The sequence below is a fragment of the Nylanderia fulva genome, unplaced genomic scaffold, assembly GCF_048542155.1.
Source record: "Nylanderia fulva isolate GAGA-0341 unplaced genomic scaffold, ASM4854215v1 Scaffold4, whole genome shotgun sequence".
Taxonomy (NCBI): Eukaryota; Metazoa; Arthropoda; class Insecta; order Hymenoptera; family Formicidae; genus Nylanderia; species Nylanderia fulva.
The window spans coordinates 4,207,267-4,228,705 of NW_028190476.1; the positions used below are offsets into that span (position 1 = coordinate 4,207,267).

At 30.6% G+C, this 21,439-nt stretch overlaps 2 protein-coding genes and 1 pseudogene across 11 annotated transcripts; all 3 read right to left on the reverse strand.

Annotated features, from left to right (window-relative positions):
• Positions 1–1,811: 1,811 nt before the first annotated feature.
• On the reverse strand, positions 1,812–11,059 carry ort (glycine receptor ora transientless). Of its 8 annotated transcripts, none has more exons than XM_085485938.1 (13): positions 10,444–11,059; positions 9,903–10,342; positions 9,714–9,736; positions 9,026–9,636; positions 7,561–8,860; positions 7,011–7,155; positions 6,799–6,881; positions 6,491–6,634; positions 6,325–6,407; positions 5,686–5,820; positions 5,092–5,192; positions 4,355–4,672; positions 1,812–3,103 (listed from the first exon to the last, which is right to left on the reverse strand). In XM_085485938.1, exons 5-13 carry the CDS (start codon positions 8,196–8,198, stop codon positions 2,918–2,920), a joined length of 1,833 nt encoding a protein of 610 aa, XP_085342064.1. In that variant the 5' UTR covers positions 8,199–8,860; positions 9,026–9,636; positions 9,714–9,736; positions 9,903–10,342; positions 10,444–11,059; the 3' UTR covers positions 1,812–2,917. The 8 variants fall into 8 exon arrangements, with proteins under 8 accessions (XP_085342064.1, XP_085342063.1, XP_085342065.1 ...); XM_085485937.1 differs by having other exon boundaries at positions 9,903–10,347; XM_085485939.1 differs by having other exon boundaries at positions 9,026–9,120; positions 9,206–9,636; positions 9,903–11,059.
• A 2,473-nt stretch (positions 11,060–13,532) lies between these two features.
• LOC114936209 (insulin-like growth factor 1 receptor) lies at positions 13,533–18,424 on the reverse strand. 3 transcript variants are annotated; one of them, XM_029309320.2, is made up of 5 exons: positions 18,268–18,424; positions 17,084–17,356; positions 16,069–16,205; positions 15,403–15,873; positions 13,533–15,190 (listed from the first exon to the last, which is right to left on the reverse strand). In XM_029309320.2, exons 2-5 carry the CDS (start codon positions 17,163–17,165, stop codon positions 14,858–14,860), a joined length of 1,023 nt encoding a protein of 340 aa, XP_029165153.2. In that variant the 5' UTR covers positions 17,166–17,356; positions 18,268–18,424; the 3' UTR covers positions 13,533–14,857. The 3 variants fall into 3 exon arrangements, with proteins under 3 accessions (XP_029165153.2, XP_029165154.2, XP_085341964.1); XM_029309321.2 differs by lacking the exon at positions 18,268–18,424 and adding an exon at positions 16,389–16,545 and having other exon boundaries at positions 17,084–17,151; XM_085485838.1 differs by lacking the exon at positions 18,268–18,424 and having other exon boundaries at positions 17,084–17,372.
• A 1,480-nt stretch (positions 18,425–19,904) lies between these two features.
• LOC114936210 (protein lethal(2)essential for life pseudogene) lies at positions 19,905–20,770 on the reverse strand (annotated as a pseudogene).
• Between the last annotated feature and the right edge of the window lie 669 nt (positions 20,771–21,439).

Below are 21,439 nucleotides of genomic sequence, written 5' to 3' on the forward strand. Positions count from 1 at the left end.
TTCGTTATCGTTTAAAAAACAGATAGCCAAATAATTACTTCATCGAAGCATCCGCAGCATCGATATATTTCAGACTCGCTGCTCTGCACGCAGTGCCCTCGATTCTCATTAATCTTTGATGACGCGTATCTTTGCACACGACGGAAGAGGATGAGAAGCGAGCTGTCCTGGAAAGGCGAGACGAGGAAAAGAAGGCAATGGCATCCTGCTATCATAGCCGGGATACGTTGTACAGATAAGGCAGCCCACGCTACGCTTCCTTCCTCCGCGATGATCCCACTTTCCGTTTCTTCGTGCGACCGTACAATATACTCATTTATTATATCGGTCCATTCGCGACAATTTCGCGCGAATACTTTGTTTTTTTTCCGTCTCTCCTCGAATTAATTTCATGTAATTATAGCGCAAAGAAGAATGTACAATATACAAGTGTATTTAATCTTGACACATATATATAAATCACTCGATATCGAAAACCGTAATTTTAGAAGTGTCTTTTTCGTTTTTTATGAAATAGAAATTAAAATATTCCTTTGTAATGCAAATTATAATGAGGATGTAAAACGTTTCAAAATTGTACTTTACTAAGAGAAATTATGTGCAAATTTTGCACTCTTTTTATATTTTCTGAAAATATGATTTTATGCAATTAATTGCAACATTATTACACAAAATCAGAACAAATTTAGATAAGAATATTTCTAAAAAATTCACGATATAATTATATTTATTTTATATTATATATTTATTTTACTGATATATATGTATTTTATAACAGCTTTAGATGCTTAATTTTTAAATACCAGGAAATGCAATGTATTATCTCGAATTATTTGTTTAAATTCAATTTACCGATTTTTTTTTGCGATTACATATATGTATTAATATATTAAATAAATAAAAAGATAAAGAGAGAAAAAAAAGTTATTTTATGACGTCTTCCGTTATTAGGGTGCTAGACAGTCTGTTTCCCCAGTGTGTGGGTACTACGATCCTGTGGTTTCGCGTCGGTGGGGTTGAAAGTAGGCGGAGAACACAGACGAACAAACTGACAGATTCCTCTTTTAGTGACAATGACTGTCTCTTAGTCTTATTTAACACCAATAGATGGCAATAGATATATAGGAAAATTCTTGTATTTAATTTTATCTCGGATGATGCAGAATAGACGCTAATAATTAATTAAAAATAAGAGTGACAGTAAAATAATTCAAAACAAATTTAACTTTCAATATTTTACATTATTTTTAACAGAGTTTTAATTTTATCACAACATATAATTTTAATAAAATATTAATTTTATTAATATTTTATTAAAAAAAGTTAATTTTAAATTAAAAAATATTTAATATTAAATTTATTAAATAAAAGATTATATTTTAAAAGATTTTATTTATTAATTTTTATCTCTGTCTAAAAAAGGCATTAAGCGATTCTCGCAAATATTGTTGCCTCTTTTCTATAATGCTAAATGACTGTCTCGATTCGCGTTGTGTATTAATGTAATAATATGTTTTAAATAAAATATGTTGTAATTCTTTAAAACTCGATTAATATTTTTGACAGTTATCAGCTGATTTCTGTCAAAAATTATTAATCGAGTTTAAACAAGCTTTATATTATTTTTTAATATCATTTCTTTTAATATGAAATCGAAGAATGGCGTACGCTTGTGTTGTTCTAGTAATTATGAAATAGAATCAGGTCATTGACTGTCTATTTGAACTCTTGAGTTTAAACGATATATAAATGAATATTTTTACCATATAATTTGAGAGAATTTGATTGATTGGCATTAACGAGATATATAGTTGTTTTTATTATACATATTTTTAATAATACAATACAGATGTACAATAGAGATGTAAATAAAACATTCATTGTTACGATAAGTTTCGATGACATAAATTTCAGTTATAGTTGCGATACATCTGATAATACTTATAATTAAAGAAATCGATATTTATATTGTACAATAGATATATCGTTAGATATAAATCGCGGCATTTCAAAGAACGATTGATAACGCCTATGAAGTTTCTATTAGGTCTTTGTATTTGGACACGAGTTTTATTTGAATAATAAATAGAGCGATATGTGAAGCTGAGAAAACAGTTGATTCGTATAACTGATTCGTATAACTCTCTAAATTTTTTATTACAATTAATATGTAATCTTACTGTACATTAATGATTCTATTTTACTTAAGCGAATTTCTTAGGAAAGATTTATAAGTACATTTACAAACGAGTTATTAACATTTTTTTTAGAGAGAAAGATTCATAAAGATTTATATTGTTATAATCAAAATATTTATTTTTTCCAAGAATTGAGATAGGCAAAAAATGAGTAAGTTAATCTTTAAAGACATAGCAGTTAAAATACGTTTTGTTCATCAATCGCGATTATTTTAATATTAATGCATAATTGTTACTTCTGTTGTTAAATAATTATTCAGATAAAAAAATGAATAATTTGAGGAAACGGCTTACAAGTATGATGATGTATGATAATAATACCGTATCATGATAAAATTATCTATCTTAGGAAACAAATGAAGAATAAATTTTGAAAGAGCGAAATTTGAAAAGTTAGGCGTTTCTGCGTTCTAGATTTATCATCAATTAGCAGTCATGTATCCTTATTATTCAGATTATCTTCGATCTTTCGATTTTCGTTAAAAGTTTGACAGTTTCATTACATGTTTTTATATATAAAGTTCTTCATCATCAGCGTTTGTGGATCAAAGTATTTATCCTATTACACAATGGCACAAATTTTTCAGAAAAATCTCATTATTCTTTGCCTTTTTTTCGAATTCTTCCAGTTTCGTCGGAATATTTGTTTCTTACCTCTTGCGCTGTTTGCTTTTCGAAGTATTAATGCATGCTTTCACGTGCATTTGCAACGCCATGGTCTAAATATACTCGGCAAACATTATCCAATAGGTGACGTTCAGCACGGCGAACAGAAAGGGGAAGAAAAAGCGTGAGAAACGATCAATGTTCAGTGCTCGTATTCGCGCCCTTTGGGCCGGAGTTGGTCCCGGTGGTGGGCCAGCTGGTGATTTCTGCGATCGGCAGGATAACAACATTGCGTTTTCCTACGTGACAACGATCACAACTTGAACCGTCACCATGCAGACTGTCTCTCATGCCTCGAAGAGCGGAACGTGACTTTATTTTAAAGTCACGAAGTAACGATAATAATTGCACATGGTATAGTTATTCAATTTATATAATAAAATTATTTAATATATTTACAATTTAATATATTTTCAAATAATTATTATATCGCTGAAAAAATTTCTAAAAATTATACAAATACAAATTTAGTATTATTTCTTAAATTTGCATATTTATACAAGTAATTCATTAATTATAAGGAATTTAGTAAGATATATTTATATTTTTGATAGTCCAATGTGTGTGCATTTGTGTGAGATGCTATAATTAGAATTTTGTAAATATATTAAAAAATAATTCAGCAATTTTTATATTAGCTGTTAATATACATTTTGCGTTTTAGATCAATTTTATTTAATGTATTTCGTCGCGTTTCCTCTGTTCGAGGCACAGAAGTCTGAAGCAGGAGAGCCGGGAAGTCAATTGTAACAATTATAGCGAAAAAAATGCAAAAACTTTTTATTAAAAAATTTTGCAAAATAAAAATCTGATATATTTCATATAAAAAAATTTACATTGTAATAAAGGTTCTGCCGCAATGTTTCTAGAACATTTCTATTTAAATCAGCCGATTGAGTTTATCATAATAACATATACAGGGTGTCTGACATAAAGTGTCACACCGAAAATATACAAGTAGAGCTCGTTATTTGGAGACGATTTTTCCTTAACAAAAATATCGAGGTAGGTCATCATTTTTTGCATGTTCCCAATTTTTGTCATCATGTATCTTCATAACTAAACCTTAAATTAAAATTTTATTAAAGTAAACTTTACTTGAAATAATCTAACAGCACACATACCCCAAAGACGTTCAGAGAACATCCTGAGGATGTTCGAATGTCCTCTGGATATCCTCTGAATATCTTTCGGATATGTTGTGCTATTATAGGAAAATTGGAGAATGTGGTTTTGTTAATATTTTATTTTCACAAGGCTTAGTTTGCGAAAAACCTTTATTTCTAATCGCTTATAATTTAAAAATAATTGAAGCCTCAATATTTTTGCTGAGAAAAAATTGTGTCCAAATAACAGGATCTACTTGTATATTTTCGATGAGACACCTTATGCCAGACACCTTGTTTAATTATTACGAATATTGCAACGATGTTATACTTGTAAGAATCGACCTCGGGGCTCTCTCAGCATAAACATCATCCAGGTGTTACCTTGGCAGCGATGTCGAAGATCTTGTCGAGCTTAGACGAATCTGCGGTGCTCGAGGATGGTGGCGGTGGTGGCGGCGTGGGTTTCGCCGACGGTGTATCCGAGTCGCCGAGGACAATGTTCACCAGACAATACTCCATCAGCGCCATGAAGACGAACACCGTGCAAACCGACATGAAGGCGTCGACGGCCTTCAAGTACGAGACGGGCGGTAACGAGGCTTGACTTTTCGCATGCTGCGTGGACAGGGTGAGCAACGAGGTGACTCCCAGGGTGACCCTGGCGGGCGCGGCCTCGGGTTTTATCCAGAATGACACCCACTATGACGGATAAGCCGGCAAGTGTTTTCAATGAAAAATACATGTCACGGTCAAACCCATACAGCGCACAATTGCAGAAATATTATATAGGCATGAATTTGCAACATTTCAGAAATATTATAAAAATAAAATTTACGCAAAAAATATTAGGTACAGAACATTTAGTACGATTATGTATTTAACATATTTCCAACAATCCAATAGTAATATTATATATTTATTTTATTGCATTATTGCTGCAATGTTATAGAACAATATTACTGAAAGCGGATATTTTACCGTTGCTGCAACATTTCACAATGTTTATGCAATGTTGTAATATTGCAATGAAATGTTGTCACAATACTGTTGCAATCTTGTTGCGCTGTATGGAAAGTGACAGAGAAAGTTATACGAGAGAGTGTCGCGTTTTTGCTCACCGACATGATGACGATCAAGCACGTTGGCACGTAGGTATGGAATAAGTAATAGCCCAGACGTCGTTTCAGAACGAACACGACCTCGAGACAAGTAAAATTACCTGTGAAATCACAATCTTTAATTAAGTATCACATATTAATGTAATTAATGTATCTAACAATAAGATTTAAGTCGAACCAGTATAACGCTCAAGTGCATGGAATGTCTGCAGGATCTCTTTTCCAGAAAGAGGCGTATATAATTAATTTTTTTGTTTTTAAAATTTTTGTTTTTTATATTAAATACACAAATAAATTTTAGTGTTTATTCAAAAGGAGAGCAAATGCTTAATTTTTTTACTGATTCCAAGAGGAAGGTAAATGTCCCTCTCTGCGGATGCTCAAGTGATATCAACGCTTGGGAATTCGAGCGAAAACTTCTTCTGCTTTGGAATACAATAATATATGCATGAAATACAACCATATAGTTTCAAAAACTATTATTCGAATGAAAAGGATTGATTGCAAAAATTGAGCTATATTGCATACTTTGATATGTAAAGCGTGTATGACATGGTTTCGAGGTGAAAACAGTCATTTACGCGATTCACTTACCAGTGGAATAGACTTGCGTGCAATCAGCTGTGTAATTTTTAACGAGTTGTAACTGAGGCAGTTCAATATTCTCATCCACAACGAGGGGAACATCAGGATCCCATTGAAAGATCATTTCATCTGTCGTATGTGATACTGTTGACCGAGTTGTTTTCGTTTTAGCGTCGTGTTTCAAGTTTATTCGCACGTTATATTCATTAAAAATACTCATTTTTGACATATAATATAATTATAATATGATATATATATATATATATATATATATATAAATAATATTATATTAATACTTGTTTGAATAGAATGCTAATTAAATGGTAATTAATTAAAATTAAAATTATGAAATGTATAAGTAATAATATAAATAAAACAGAAAGAAATATTTTTATTGGCTCTCAATATTAAGAATATAAATATGATGTTTTTTTAAAAACGCCAACAGAGCCGATAAATAAAACAATAATACTGTTCTTTTATTATTGCTTTATTCTTAACATGTCCATTTGCGAAAATTACTTTTGAGAGATTTAACTCGCAGGTGGACACACAGTACGCATAATAAAAATGTAACTATATATGTATTACATATAGTAATTGATGAAAAATAAGAATCTCTTCTCAAATATATAATATATAACTTACAACTTTCCATTTGCAGTTTACATTCTTGCGTATCGTGAGGGTAGATCAGAAAGTTCATGGCGCAAGAAAGTTTTAAAGTCAACCTAAAATCGTCGATATTTATATTTCAAGTTTTTTATTTCGAGAAACCCACGATAAAAACGTATATAATTTATCATAAACTCACTTCACCATGTAAAGTATAGTTTTGTCCTTATACAGCCACAGATAATGATTTGGTATCGTCATTGTTTGAAAAGTCACCGATTTTGCGTTCTTGAAGAAGGAATCCGGCCGCCACATGTTTTTCAACCAATCAACCTCTAATAATCTTAAATTTCATGACAGAAAATATGATAAAGGGAGTAAAAGTACGAATGTTGAAAATAGAGTTCATCAAAAATTTGTAGAAAAATTTAAATAAAATGTGTGTAAATACAAAATACATAAATGATAAAAAATTTTAAAAATTATATACAATAATGATTTATGTACCTATACTCGGATGTCATATTTTCCGGAAGTCGGAGTCTATTGTCTTTCCATGTTTGGGCAAAGAAAATGTCGGCGGCGTACGTCTGTAAAAATTATCCGTTTTACGATCCCGATAATCGTGATTAAAAAGAATCGAATGAGCATTAAAGTTTTATAATATTGTATATATTAATCTTGTTTCTATAAATTAATAATTTATTGTAATTAATTACCATTGAATTTTCGTCGATGGAATCGAGTCCCATCACAGTAACGTGAAAATATACAACAGTTGGTTGACCATCTTTCTTGGGAGGTCTCATTTTATCGTACAACTTAGGATCTTCCGGCAGGAGATCGAAAAATTCTAAACTTTTTCTGCGAAACAAAAAAAAATGCGATTTATACATGAATATCTCATGTCTAGCTTTCATCGATTAATCTTAATATTAACAAAAGTTTCAATCTCGTTATATAAATTCCGTTTACAGTTAATCTCTTAATTATCAATGGTGAAATATAAATTTTACAACATGACGAGATACAAATCAAAATTTCCAGTTAAGCTCTCAATTATTTTTAAAAATTGATTATAATCCAATTTAAAATCAATTTGCGGTGTAATGTTCACTAAAGAAAATTGGCTGTAAAATTTTGATTTTGACATATCGGTGGTAAGATATAAGATTTTGACATATCGGTGGTAAAATATAAGATTTTGACATATCGGTGGTAAAATATAAATGTTGAAACACGACGAGATACAAATGAAAATTTACTTACTGGGCATTCGTGGCGCGACCAAAGAGTAGAAGAAGCAAAACGGATGAGAGCGTCGCGGAAGACATGCCGCTTCCGTGTATCTCCTCCATGGATGTGTGTCCGTCGTGCTTTAACGCATTTTTGAGTCGACGATCGAAACGACACGAGAAGCGAGAAAGAAAGCAAAAGAGAAAAACAGAAAAATATGTAGGAAGGAAACGAATACAAGTCACACACTTCTCAAGAGAAGAAAGAGAGAAAGAAGAAGGAAATGAAGATTTTCGAGATAATTCGGAAGCGCGAATGAGCTCCTTAATAAGTAATCCCGAATTTACGAGGACAGGCAAGCAACGACTGAGTTCTTGAAACGACTTTGTCAAATCTGCAGAATCCTCATCGTTGCGTATAGGCACCAATCCCCACGACGATGGAGGTGGTGGTGGCTGCGAAGGTGGTGGACCAGGAACGGCAATACCTTCCAACCGCGACTGCTTCTCCTCCACTTGACAGAGGCACAGAGGGAACAAGTACCGGCGCAAAGAAGGGGTAACTCTCGTACATGACGACAGGCTGTGAATCTGGAGAATCTGGAGTATCGCGAGCTGGATCGGCCGAGAGGTGGTGGTAATCCCTCCGGGGTAAAGATGTGCCCGTGTCATGGTTTACAATCCCTCAAATTTACTCCAATGCGGCATATCAGCGTCGTCGTCATCACACATCTGTATTCTTAAAATCTTCTATCTTATTGTTTGTGTCATTAGCCCCATTTACAAGTTTCATTGTGTCTCTGTTCGAGGTTAAATTTTAGAAGTTCTTTTAAATTTATTAATTAATTTTGTCTTTATCTTCTCGCATTTTGTCTCTTTAATATTTTACGACTTTTTCTAGAAACACGTTCAAAAAATCTTATTTATTCGGAAAATATAATTTTTCTAATTTTCATGACATTTTTGAAATTAAATTAAAACTGTAATTAGATGTTTCTTGCTAAATAAGATATATTGTGTATATAATATTAAAAATTGAAAAATTGTATTTTCCTACAAAGTTACAACGTAATAATAAATAAAAGACGTTTATTATCGAATATGTTAAATTTCCAAAAGATTTGCAATCGTAGTTGCATACGAAGAGAGATATGCGCATCATGTTTTCCTTCATTTCTCATTCTCACTGTTCTCCTGAAAATCTTTGACAGAGAGGCGCTAACTACTCCGCTATTTGAAGACACTAGTACGCCGATCGATATATCGATCCCCGAAAATTGTGCCACGAATAGAAAGGTACGTGTTCATCTCGCTCGTACAGTGTCGAGTGGCCACTTATCGAGAGAGTATACATACGTTTCGATGTGTGCAAAATAGTTGGAGAAGACATATAAAAGGCAAAAAGAGGAGACAGATTAGCGAGTCAGAATGCAGATTTTTTGAAATTAGATTAAAATTTAAATAATGTAGAAAATAAGAATTTAAAAATTAAAAAATACCTATTTATAACAAGCAGTCTCATTAGCGAAGTCGCAATTAATTATATTGAGAGTGCAGCTTCCATCGATATCTTGACATGATTAAAAAATTGTATCTGCAATCTTTATACTTTTATTTCGCTTCTAATTAAGTTCTCTCGAGGGCGGAGTTATTTTCAATTCGCACACACATATACTCACTTTAAACTTGTCATACATAATTATACTTCAGGTATTCAGAGATATCTCAAGATTCGTATGAGAAGAATTTTTCCCATTATCTCAAATTCAATTTTATCTTTGATATCTTTTTTTCATCTTTACGTTCAAAGTTCCAATTATTAATAAAATGTGACCACTGTAGTTGAGTAGTATAGTTGAGTCCTTGATGAGTAATAGTGACGGAGGGAAATAAATTTTTCGAACAGCCACAATCAGGTCATTGGGCCTGCAATAGCACTGGGAATACTAGATTGTGCCGCACCACTCGACGTGCTCCTCGTGCAATTCGTTTCCTGGCGCATTCTGTTACCTTCGCGTAAAGACTGCATTCTATCGACATTGCTACAGCTTGTGCACGTCGTTTTAAGACACGTAAATACTTGCCTGTATCATATTTTTTGCGTACTTAACTAAAAGACAAAATTGAATGAAAAATGCAAGATTTTCTTAAGATATCGATTTGTATATGAGAATAGTTGTTACATACGTTATTATATCTGCGTCCATGTCCTAGAATATATGTAAAGTAATTTTATTATAAAATAGAAAAATATACAATTTTAAGTGTATTTTTTAATTGAACCATTCAGATTTTCATTATTTTGTTTAACTTGTTTTATTTTTTTTCTAAATCTATTTTTCCTTGATTTTCTGTAGTTTTATTCTTTTTCCTTACCTTTACAATTTTTTCATGCAACTAAACAAAATTCTTTCTTCCCAATAATTGATTTATAGCATTGTTTCTTATTTCTACACAATACAATTTACTGCTAAGTGCTCTAAAGTTTCGACTTTACTCTGACAAATCTTACATATAAAAAAATAGTATAAAGTAGTATAAGGTAGTGTAACAGTATTATAAAGTAGTAAAAAAAGAATCATTAAAAAAATTATTATATTATTGTATTTTGCTACGTAGTTATATATATATATATATATATATATATATATATATATATATATGTATGTATATAGCTCAACAAACAACGATAAAATCGATTACAAGTGTCGACAGAAGCTCTCAAAAATCGCTCGGTCAAGGAAGCGATTACGTCAAAGGTTCTATGACATCATTTGAAGCATCATTGGCGGTTAAAAGTTTGAAGGTACGGCTGGCTGTGCTTTCGACATCATTTAAAAAAAAATGCATTTTATTAAAAATTAAAAAAAAGAGACGAATATGCACTCTATAATATTTAGTAAAAGTATACTCGTACAATGGACAATCTCGAGCTTAATTAGATAGATTGGCTGCTTCATTTTTTGATGATCGCGTATTTTATCTAGATTAGCAGAGCTCGACCAAGATCGGACGTAGCTCGAGCGTATACATACGAGTCTCGCAACACATGGACCCTCGTGCTTTTTTTTCGCAAACGTCAGCTGAGTCGTTTGCAGTACAGGGAAGCTGCGAAGCAAGCCGGGAGGTGAGAAAAAGAGAGGGAAAGATTAGGGAGGAGAGTGATGGTGGGTAAGGAGAAGCAAGAGGAGAAGTAGATTCCGTGAGGTAGCTGGAGACGATGCACGATAAGCACGCTCTATCCTCTTTCCCTGACCTCAGACTTCAGACTGTCTCTCTGTGTCTTCTTGCACGCTTGACTCGTCCAGAAGTGTCCACCCATTTCCAACGTCTCCTGCTTATTATTTTCGACCGATTGCAGATTGTCATGCAACTGCAGACGCAGGCATTCTTTTTACGCGCGGCTACGTATTTCGAGAGCAGAGCGAAAATCCTCACTTATTGACTTATTGTGACTGCTGATTACATAATCTGACGATAACAAATTACGTAACCGCATGAAAAACATGTTTCTTTTTAGTATAGAAAATTAAGTCATAATTGAAAATAAGCTTATGTTATCATCTCTGATGTAACTTGTCAAAAAAAGTTTTTTCTCCTAAATTACTTATAATTAAATACAAATTATTTATAAATTGTCGCTTGGGGGCTGTAAACTTTTTCAAATCTATATATGTTAATAAACATAAAAATGTATACATTGTATATTAACTTTATAGTTGTAGTCTAACTTACGTTGTAATACTAGCAAAACAAATAATTTAAAATAATATTAAATATATATATTATAAATTAAAAGAAAACATGAGCAAAAGTAAAAAAATATCTTTGTAATATCTTTTAATCATTATTATATCGATTTGTACAAATTCATTGCTCCATGCAATAATATGCATATGAAAAGAAATACAATTATTTCATCACTTTTTACATCTAAAAATATTTACCGAACTCAGTATCGCGTCTTCCATGTTGTCTCTTAGAGCAGCGATATTTTGGAAACAAATTATGAAATTTGGTCTATCGTTCGCCATATCCAACAACGTAGCATCAATTGATACAAAGTTGGTGGACAATTAAGTGGTTTCGGCAGTTTGCCTCTCTCACACACATATTGGTATACTTCTAAATTATTTCTGGCACAATAGGATTGTTGACCCAATGACGTAATTTCCCATATTAATATTCCGAATGTCCAAACATCGCTTTGTGAAGTAAACATTTCAAACATTAAAGATTCCGGTGCCATCCAATGAACAGGAAGCAGGCCTTCTCCTTTCTAAAATACAATCATAGCACAAATAAGTTTTTTTTACCGAATTTGTATTTTAGGAAACAGGTATTATGTGTATATATGCGCAGTTAACTCATCTCTTTTCCTTTATACATATATAAATAAAAACGATTAGTTTTCTTCTTATTCGAATCATCTTATGCACGTAGATATAATAATCCTACAATTAAAAAATAAAAAAATATCAATATTTGCAATGACATTTGCTTGATGCTATGACCATAATTTGAATTCGTCGAATTTCTATTATATACATAAGTTTAATTCGCTGAACTTCTATTATGTGCATAATTTTACTTTGCCGAATTTCTATTATGTACATAATTTTAATTCCCGAATTTCTATTATGTAAATAATTTTAAATCGCCGAATTTCTATTATGTACATAATTTTAATTCCCGAATTTCTATTATGTATATAACTTTAATTTATTAAATTTCTATTATTGTACATAATTTTAATTTGTCGAATTTCTAATTGTATTGTTTGAGAACTATTTTGTATATATAAAATTTTTTATATATTTTTTCTTATTTTGTTTAGTTTAATCAAATATAATTAATACACTCCACACGTTCATTACGCTGCGCGGCTCGCGCGAGACTAATTCTCTCAATTCTCTGCGGGGTATCGCGAGCGCGGGCCCGATGATCACATGACTAGTCGTCACGTGACCATTTGTCATGTGATCACTGGTCATGTGACCTTCGGTTTCGCGCTCGCGATACCCTTCAAAAAATCAGTCTCGCGCGAGCCGCGCAGCGTGACAGATATGTGGGGTATAGAGTTTCGTGTGAGTCTAATGAAAGCGTAGATATTTGTTCACAAAAGATTCTTGTAGAAAATTTTATTTTTTTGTAAGTATTTTCTGTTAAAGATATAAATATTAAATTTTTATGTGTTGCATAATTAATTAACATATTTTTTATGCATTGATTGAAAAAATCATATTTGTATGCGTCGCAATTTTGGAGATTTTATTATCAAAAAATAATATAACATTGTTTTGCGTGCACAATTATATTCGGTTAGATTAAACGAAATGATATATATAGTTATAATAATTTTTATGATTAAATTATATATAAATTTGTAGATCAATGATTAATATATTTTTTCTATGAAACATAATCATTTTTTTTTATAGCTTTACAAAATGTTCAAGTAGAAAAACGTTCAAATAATAAAAAACAAGTGATGTGTGTATTATTTATAATTATAAAAATTACAATTATAAAGTATCAAATTTTATTTATCTCTAGCTGTGTTAGATTTATCATTGATAATTTAGATAATACATATTTTATGTTTTGAAAATAGTAAACTTATTTATTTTCTTACGATACATTCGCAAAATCGGTAAATCTATATTCCTCAATATGTTGCTATCATAAAAGATAAAAATTATATGGGAATGAGAATGGTCATAAATTTGATGTACGATATTATCATTTCTCAGGATTGATTGTATCAATCTTATTCAAACTGGTCGCCATCGAAAACTTGTATTTACGTTATATAATAATATAGTTCTGTCTATAAAGTATATTACACTCCCTTGCATCTATAATAAAAAATATATTTACAAATTTTATACAAAAAAATAAAAGAAATAAAAGAATATTTAGAAAATATATTTAAAATTACAGCCTCCTATCATAGACAATTTTTTAAAAAGAGACAAATAATTAATTAACTTTTTGCACGTACAATTCCAAATTGACAAATGTTTAAACTAAAAAATGCGACAAATATTCGATATAGTTAATGTGTTAATTAACTTATTGGTAAGTTTATTTGTAAGTATTCGATCAATGTCTAATCAAACGACGCAATAGAGTTGCCAAGTACTTAAAAATACTTATACTAGCTTGTCAACAATTTTGCCCGCAGTTACAAGAACCGCGGCGCTATCGAATTTTACAAATGACGTCAAATAGATGTTTCGATTAAGATACATATTTCAGCAACTAAAGCAAACCGTACTCACAAATCTGACGTGACGCACTTTTATATTGAAATTTTAAAGGAAAATTTAATTGACGAAGATTATATAATTCCAAGTGGTGTAAAATATATATTACATATATTAGAATTCTTTTATATATGTAAAATTGAAATATTTTGTAAATGTATGAATCGAACATTTCCACTATATTATCTAGAGTATATATAAATAAAGATTGCTAGATTTTTTTGGCACTCCCGACATTTTTCTCGAAAATGTCGACACACTTTATTTAATACGTTTTCGCACTATATCTATATAGTATATATAATATATAATATTACGGTCAGTTATTTTTCTCGACACTCGTGATATTATTTTACACGCTCACTCGCTCATTTATTCTGGATAATTATTTTCAATAATTTAAAATCGTAACTTAAATATAATAAAAAAAAATAATTCTTGATAGTAAAATAATGTCACATATCATAATTTAATAATAATAATAATCAGAGCATTCAATGCGATTTCGTCTTTTTTCCAAATTCACGATTCAGAAAAACAGAAAATAGAAAAACTCTGATATATACAAATACAAATTCAGATATAAAGGTTTCTTAAAATTAAAAAGTATAAGCAGATAAGATTTATATATTCGTATTACAAAGTCTTTTTGATTTTTTAAAATAATTCCTTTTTCTAATATTTTAATATTTATTCTCCTAACATTTTCTCTATTATATACGCAGGTCTTTAATATCTAATATAAAATTTTATTATTTTATTTCACAGAATATATGTATATAAGTTTAAGCGCTGTATTATATTATGAAATATTTCTGCATAATATACAACACATAAACAATCGCTCGACATTTTGTTTCTTGAAATTATATGTTTATTAAACATAAATATCAATTTTATTAATATATGTGTATATGTTTCTCTGTACGTTTGCCAAGATTGGATAAATTATAATTATTTTTTTAAACTAAAGTTAGGTTAAAGTTAGTTAAAAATATTAATATCTCTTTTAATCATACATTTTATTATTATTTTTAATATATTTTAAATTAACTATCGAACTCAAATCAGTTTCGCGTCTTCTATGTTGTCTCTCAATGTTATGATATTTTCGAGACAATGTATGAAATTTGGTCTATTGTTTACCGCAGTCCAACAATGCAGCATCAACTGGAACAACATTGGTGGACAGTTGAGAGGTTTCGACAGCTTACCGCCCGTACACACATACTGCACTACTTCTGAATTATTTTTGGAAAAATAAGGCTGTTCACCCAATGACATAATTTCCCACATCAGTACTCCAAATGCCCAAACATCGCTTTGTGAAGTAAATATACCGTCCATCAAAAATTCCGGGGCCATCCAGCGAACAGGGAGAGGGTCTTCCCCTTTCTAGAACGGTTATGCAATTAATTTTTTTGACGAAATCATTTAATTTTGAAGCAAGTGTTATATGTAAATAAAATTAAGTCATCTATTTTTTTTTCTATTTATACAGTTAAAAAAATTTTTTTACATTCTAAGCGGCTTATAAATATATAAATAATTATAACTATGCAAAAATGAAAATGATAACGTTATCTTTTTCAAATTAGAACACTTACGTCGCGGTAACAATCTTCCTTGTAAAGATTTCTAGCTAAGCTGAAATCGCCGATTTTTACAATACGGTTTTCACGATTTCTTGCCGATATAAAGCAATTTCGACACGCGAGATCTCTATGCACAAAATGCAGTTCTTCTAAGTAGCGACAACCCCGTGCAACATCTTCGCACATGGCAAGCAAGTCTTGTAGACGCAAAGCGTGCGGATGTAAAGGTTGCAACGTCCGACTCTCTGTCAAATAAGTTAATAAGTCACCAGCCTCCATTAATTCCAATACCATAATCATTGGTGAATCCGTGTCCACACAGATGCCTAATAATCTCAGTACATGTTTGTGACGAAAATAGTTCATAAGTTTGGCCTCTCGTAAGAATTTCTTTTTCTCTTTCAAGGAAGCATTTTTTCTTAGCATTTTTATGGCGACAGGTGTGTCTGATCTTTCAAAATTCTTGAGAGTTCCTCGAAATACCTGTAAAATATTTCATAGTCAACGCAAATTGATAAAATGCGTGCTAAAATGTTTACATTGTTTTACTTTTTATAAAGTTTTGATTTTTGCAAATATTTGTATTAAAAAATGTTTAATTAAAATCAAAATTTTCTTATTAAAAAATTAAGAAAAGTTTTCGAGAATATATGTAAATAATAAAAAATTAATTTTTACCTGTCCAAATGTACCGCTACCTAGAAGATTTCCTAGAATAATTTGCTGTTCTTCAATTATAGTCATGGCCAACTCGCCTAGATTGTATTGCATTCTTGAAGGCACAATTATTTTGTTCTCTTTGCGTTGTTGATATGCTGTTAAATAAAAAGAAACACTATATTACATTTATCTACTGCATTGCAAAATTTATACATATCTTAATAAAATAACTATATATGCATATATATATAACTTCCCAGAAACTATATAATATACACACATATCAAATCTAAAATAATATATAATAAAAATCTGAAATTTATATTAAATATACTTACAATAGTAAAAATAGTAAATACAACAGATTACAAACGTAAAGACCAGGCTTAATATTATTGGTACGTAAGTGTATAGATATGATAGGTATTGCGCAGTTGATATTTCGATAGATTTTATTAAATTTGAATCAATGATCACACTTGATTTATTCCATTCCTAAAAGCCATAAGCGTTTTTAGCCTGCACGCGAAATCGATATTTCTGATTTATGTCTTTTGTAATTATCCAGTAATTATTTGTTCCATTATATAAAAGATCTATTTTTTAGTAAAAATAAGTTGCATACGTAACAAAAAGATTAAATATCGAAGTAGAAAGTCAATACAATGTGAATGTCGGTATAATAAATTGCTCTCAATCAGTTAGTCTCAAGGTCAATAATAAATCAGATAATTTTCTGTTGTGTTCTATTTTGTGTTACGTTTATGTTTTAATATATCATCACATTTTAGTTTAATTTTGTACTATATAATTATAATTTTTAAATGTATAACGTAAAATTTATAAACTTTATATTTATATATGAAAATTCTATAGTTACGTAATTATATAGTTTTAATTAAAATAAGTAAATCTATTATTTGTGATATATATGTATATATAATTTTTTAAAAATAAATCTCTGTGTAAAATTTAAAAATGTTGCTTGAGATTTAGATTAAGACACATAAAAATATTTTTTCTGGAGACTGACCTGAGCTATAGGAGCCTCCTGATCCTCCGAAGAGGAAGTGTTGGCTGTTCTTGTTAGTATTAACATTTTTAATAAAATACATAATATTTTTAAAGCTCTTAACATAATAACTTGCTTTTCTCTTGTAGATGTTTGCACTCGATTGGCTTTCACCCGATTCTCGACTGACAACCAGCAGCTATCAACTAATGTTTCGAACTCTTCTCAATGATTACATTAATTGATTCAATGTTTCTTGATAGATTCTTCTTAGAACACGTTGACAGTCAAATACTAAGTTCAACAACAATTAGAGGCATTGTCATCTCAATTTATTCGGAACAATTTTTATAATAACAAATATTAAATAACTTGGAGATAAAGACCAGGCTTAATATTAATGGTACGTAAGTGTATAGATATTGCGCAGTTAATATTTCGATAGATTTTATTAAATTTGAATCAATGACCACACTTGATTTACTCCATTCCCCAAAGCCATAAGCGTTTTTAGCCTGCACGCGAAATCGATATTTCTGATTTATGTCCTTTGTAATTATCCTGTAATTATTTGTTCCATTATAATATAAATTCCAATATTCATTTTTGTCGGTCTGATTATCTTTGACGATTAAACCCTCTAGCCGATATAAAATCACTGGTGCATCATGAGCTTGTGCAGGTTCCCAGTTTAATTAATACTTGAAATTTGCAAGTATCATTATCGTAGGTATTTCAGGAGCGCTCGGAACATTAAAAAGATCTATTTTTTAGTAAAAATAAGTTGCATACGTAACAAAAAGATTAAATATCGAAGTAGAAAGTCAATACAATGTGAATGTCGGTATAATAAATTGCTCTCAATCAGTTAGTCTCAAGGTCAATAATAAATCAGATAATTTTCTGTTCTGTTCTATTTTGTGTTACGTTTATGTTTTAATATATCATCACATTGTAGTTTAATTTTGTACTATATAATTACAATTTTTAAATGTATAACGTAAAATTTATATACTTTATATTTATATATGAAAATTCTATAGTTACGTAATTATATAGTTTTAATTAAAATAAGTAAATCTATTATTTGTGATATATAATATATGTATATATAATTTTTTTAAAATAAATCTCTGTGTAAAATTTAAAAATGTTGCTTGAGATTTAGATTAAGATACATGAAAATATTTTTTCTGGAGACTGACCTGAGCTATAGGAGCCTCCTGATCCTTCGAAGAGGAAGTGATGGCTGTTCTTGTTAACATTAACACTTTCAATAAAATACATAATATTTTACACAATCTTAACATAATAACTTTCTTTTCTCTTGTAGATGTTTGTATTCGATCGTCTGTCACGCGATTCTCACTGGTGACCAATAACTATGTAATGTTCTATGTGATCTTCTCAATGATGATTCTAATTGAATCGATGTTTCGTTGTATTTCTTGATTGATTTTTTGCAATATAACATCGAGTTTGTGTGTGTATGCATGTGTACAAATAATTAAGAGTTTTCTTTGAATTATATAATACACTTTTTAATACCTACTTTTTCACATTATAATAATTTTTGATTAAATTATAAAATTGATAGAGTATCAGTATAATTAACGTATTTTTAAAATTAAATCCAATGCAAAATAATGCGTATAGTAAATTCAATTGTATCAACTAAAACAGTGATATACATGTAATTTGATTTTGTAGCTTTTAAACTGTTTAACTAAAAAAAATCATGGAATAATAAAAAAAACGAGAGGGATATTTTATTTATAATTATAAATAATATAAGTTAAAATGTATTTCCGAGATAAATTTTATTTTTCGTTGCGTAATAAGAATTGCTAGATTTATCATCAATAATATAGATTATTTATCTTTTTAGTGTAGTAAACTCATTTATCTTTTTATGATAAGTTTACAGTAATCGATAAATTTATTTTGTTTCATCTATCTAGAGATTGAAATTATCAAATGTTGATCAAATATCTACAAGCAAATTCAACTTATCAAGTTACTTATTGCATTGATAATATATGTAGCAGCCTTTAATTTAAACATTCGACAAATTATATATACAGTTGCCTAAAAAAATTGTATAATAAATTATTGTCTGTCTAAAGAATTCTTTATATGTGAGATTATGCATATAATTTTGTGAATATACGTACTTTTTCTGTATAAAGGTTGTAAATATAAATTATTTAAGTACAAAAGAGTAATAATACTGAAAACGAATAAAATTGAAGAAGATTCAGTTGACGCATATTATTTTCTGAAATTATGTAAATTACGTGTACGATAAATTTGTAATAACGTACATGAAAAAACTTGTAATATTATATATAAAATTTTTTTTAAATTCTAGCCGGAGTTGGTCGTTCATTGGATTTCATTTATTTAGCTGTCTGGCGAATCATAAGTTTTTTATATTATATATATAAACTCAATCGTATATATTATAAAGAAAATAATTTAAATATTTAAAATTTAACCTTTAAATGATTATTCGTGTAAACTTTTATATTTATTGGGACAGCATATTTTTTGGAATTTAAATTTAAGAATATAAAACACTTTAATATATACAGAAATATTAAATTATGTTGGTTTTCAAAAAGTTAAGCTTATCTTAAGCATCTGTATGAAACATTTGTATGACTGAAAAATATATTTTTCTCTTTATATATATTTCTTTCTCTCATTTTCTACTTATACGCTATCTAATTTAATCTCTAACCTTGATTTAATATCACACTATATAATTTCGCCGTGAAATATTATCTAAGAAAAGTAGGACAGGAAAATAGCACGGGTAGAACATTAGAAACTCACTCGATTAAGTCCAATTGAACATTTTTTATTCGATCAATTTGTTATCTTACAAAAATAAAAATGAAAAGAAAAGTAAACACGAATGCTTTGAGCAAACAAAAAAAAAAGAAAAAAATGTAAATCACACAAACATAAAGCGTACGTATAAGAACGCCTTTTCATGAATACACAACACATTAGGAATAATATATATTTTCGTGAAAAGTCAATCTATTTTATTCAATTCTTTTTCTCCACCTTCTTCTTCTCCGCCGCCTTCTCCTGAATCGCCGGCTTGCCGGTATGCTCGATCTTGATCGAGCGCTCGTTCTTTGTCTCCGGCTTGTCCTTCCTGGCGACGAGGATGGTCAGGATCCCGTCCGAGGATAGGCTCGATGACACCTGATCGATATCACATTGTTCAGGTATCAAGTACTTGCGCACAAACTGCCGCGAGATCCAGCCATGCTCGTCCTGCTTCTCCTCGTGCTTGGCTTCGACTACGACGCACTTATCCACGACCTTGACATTGATCTCATCCGGCTTGAACTGTTGCACGTCTAGAATAACCTGGAACTTGTCCTTGTCCGCTCTCACGGTGGACGTGCCGGCTTCGTTGGAGGTGCGTAGCATCTCGCCCCAGGGTCGGTAGTAAACCGGTGACGATCTGAGACGCCTGTCACGTTGCTGCGCGAAACGTTCCAGAATGTTTGGGTTCATCAGCTGATCCGGGCGGAGACTCAGACCGAAGTTTTGATCGAAGATCCGATGGGGATATTCCAGATCCTCCCACCAGTCAGAGAACAGCAGCGGTACCAGGGACATGCTGAAGCCTTTTGCTTTTCCTCTCGATCGAAATGACAAATCTGGCGAGCGAATTTGGCAGATGAACACCTTCAAGAAGCTTCCTTTTCTGTCTCTCGCACGACTCGCACTGAACGATTGATCGCCTAATGTCAACTGTTGCCGGAGCCGGCGCGCGCCGCGTATTTATAGCGAGCCGGGTCGAGTATGTATATGACGTGTACATCAACAGAAACGATGCGTCGTTGACGCGCCGAGCGAACTCGAGAATGTTCGAGAGCAGATGTTCGAGAACGAGCTTGTACTTTCCAGATTACATATATACACGGTTACATTCCTGCTCGATGCCGGATTCTGTTCGCATTCATTCTTTTCGTTGCCGGTTCCTAATATCTGCATACGTATTATTAAATTTAATTGAAAACGATGAAACATATATAGACGTTTTCGCGATTTTTATTTTTATAGCACTAGACTGGTCAGGATGAAACTTGTTTTTTTTATATTTCGATTTAAAAGTCATGATGAAAGTTGCGATACAAATTTTTTGATCATTCATATATGCTTATTTGACGTTAAATATATTAGAATGAAAATAAATTATACATTTGGGAAAAATTAATTTTGTACGAAATAAGCACATTAAAATTAATTAACAGTGAAAAAGAGCTGTTATTGAATCTATTAATATTAATTTAACATAAAAATTTGATTCTCTCTCTCTCTCTAAACACACAAAAGGCTACAAAAAAAGTT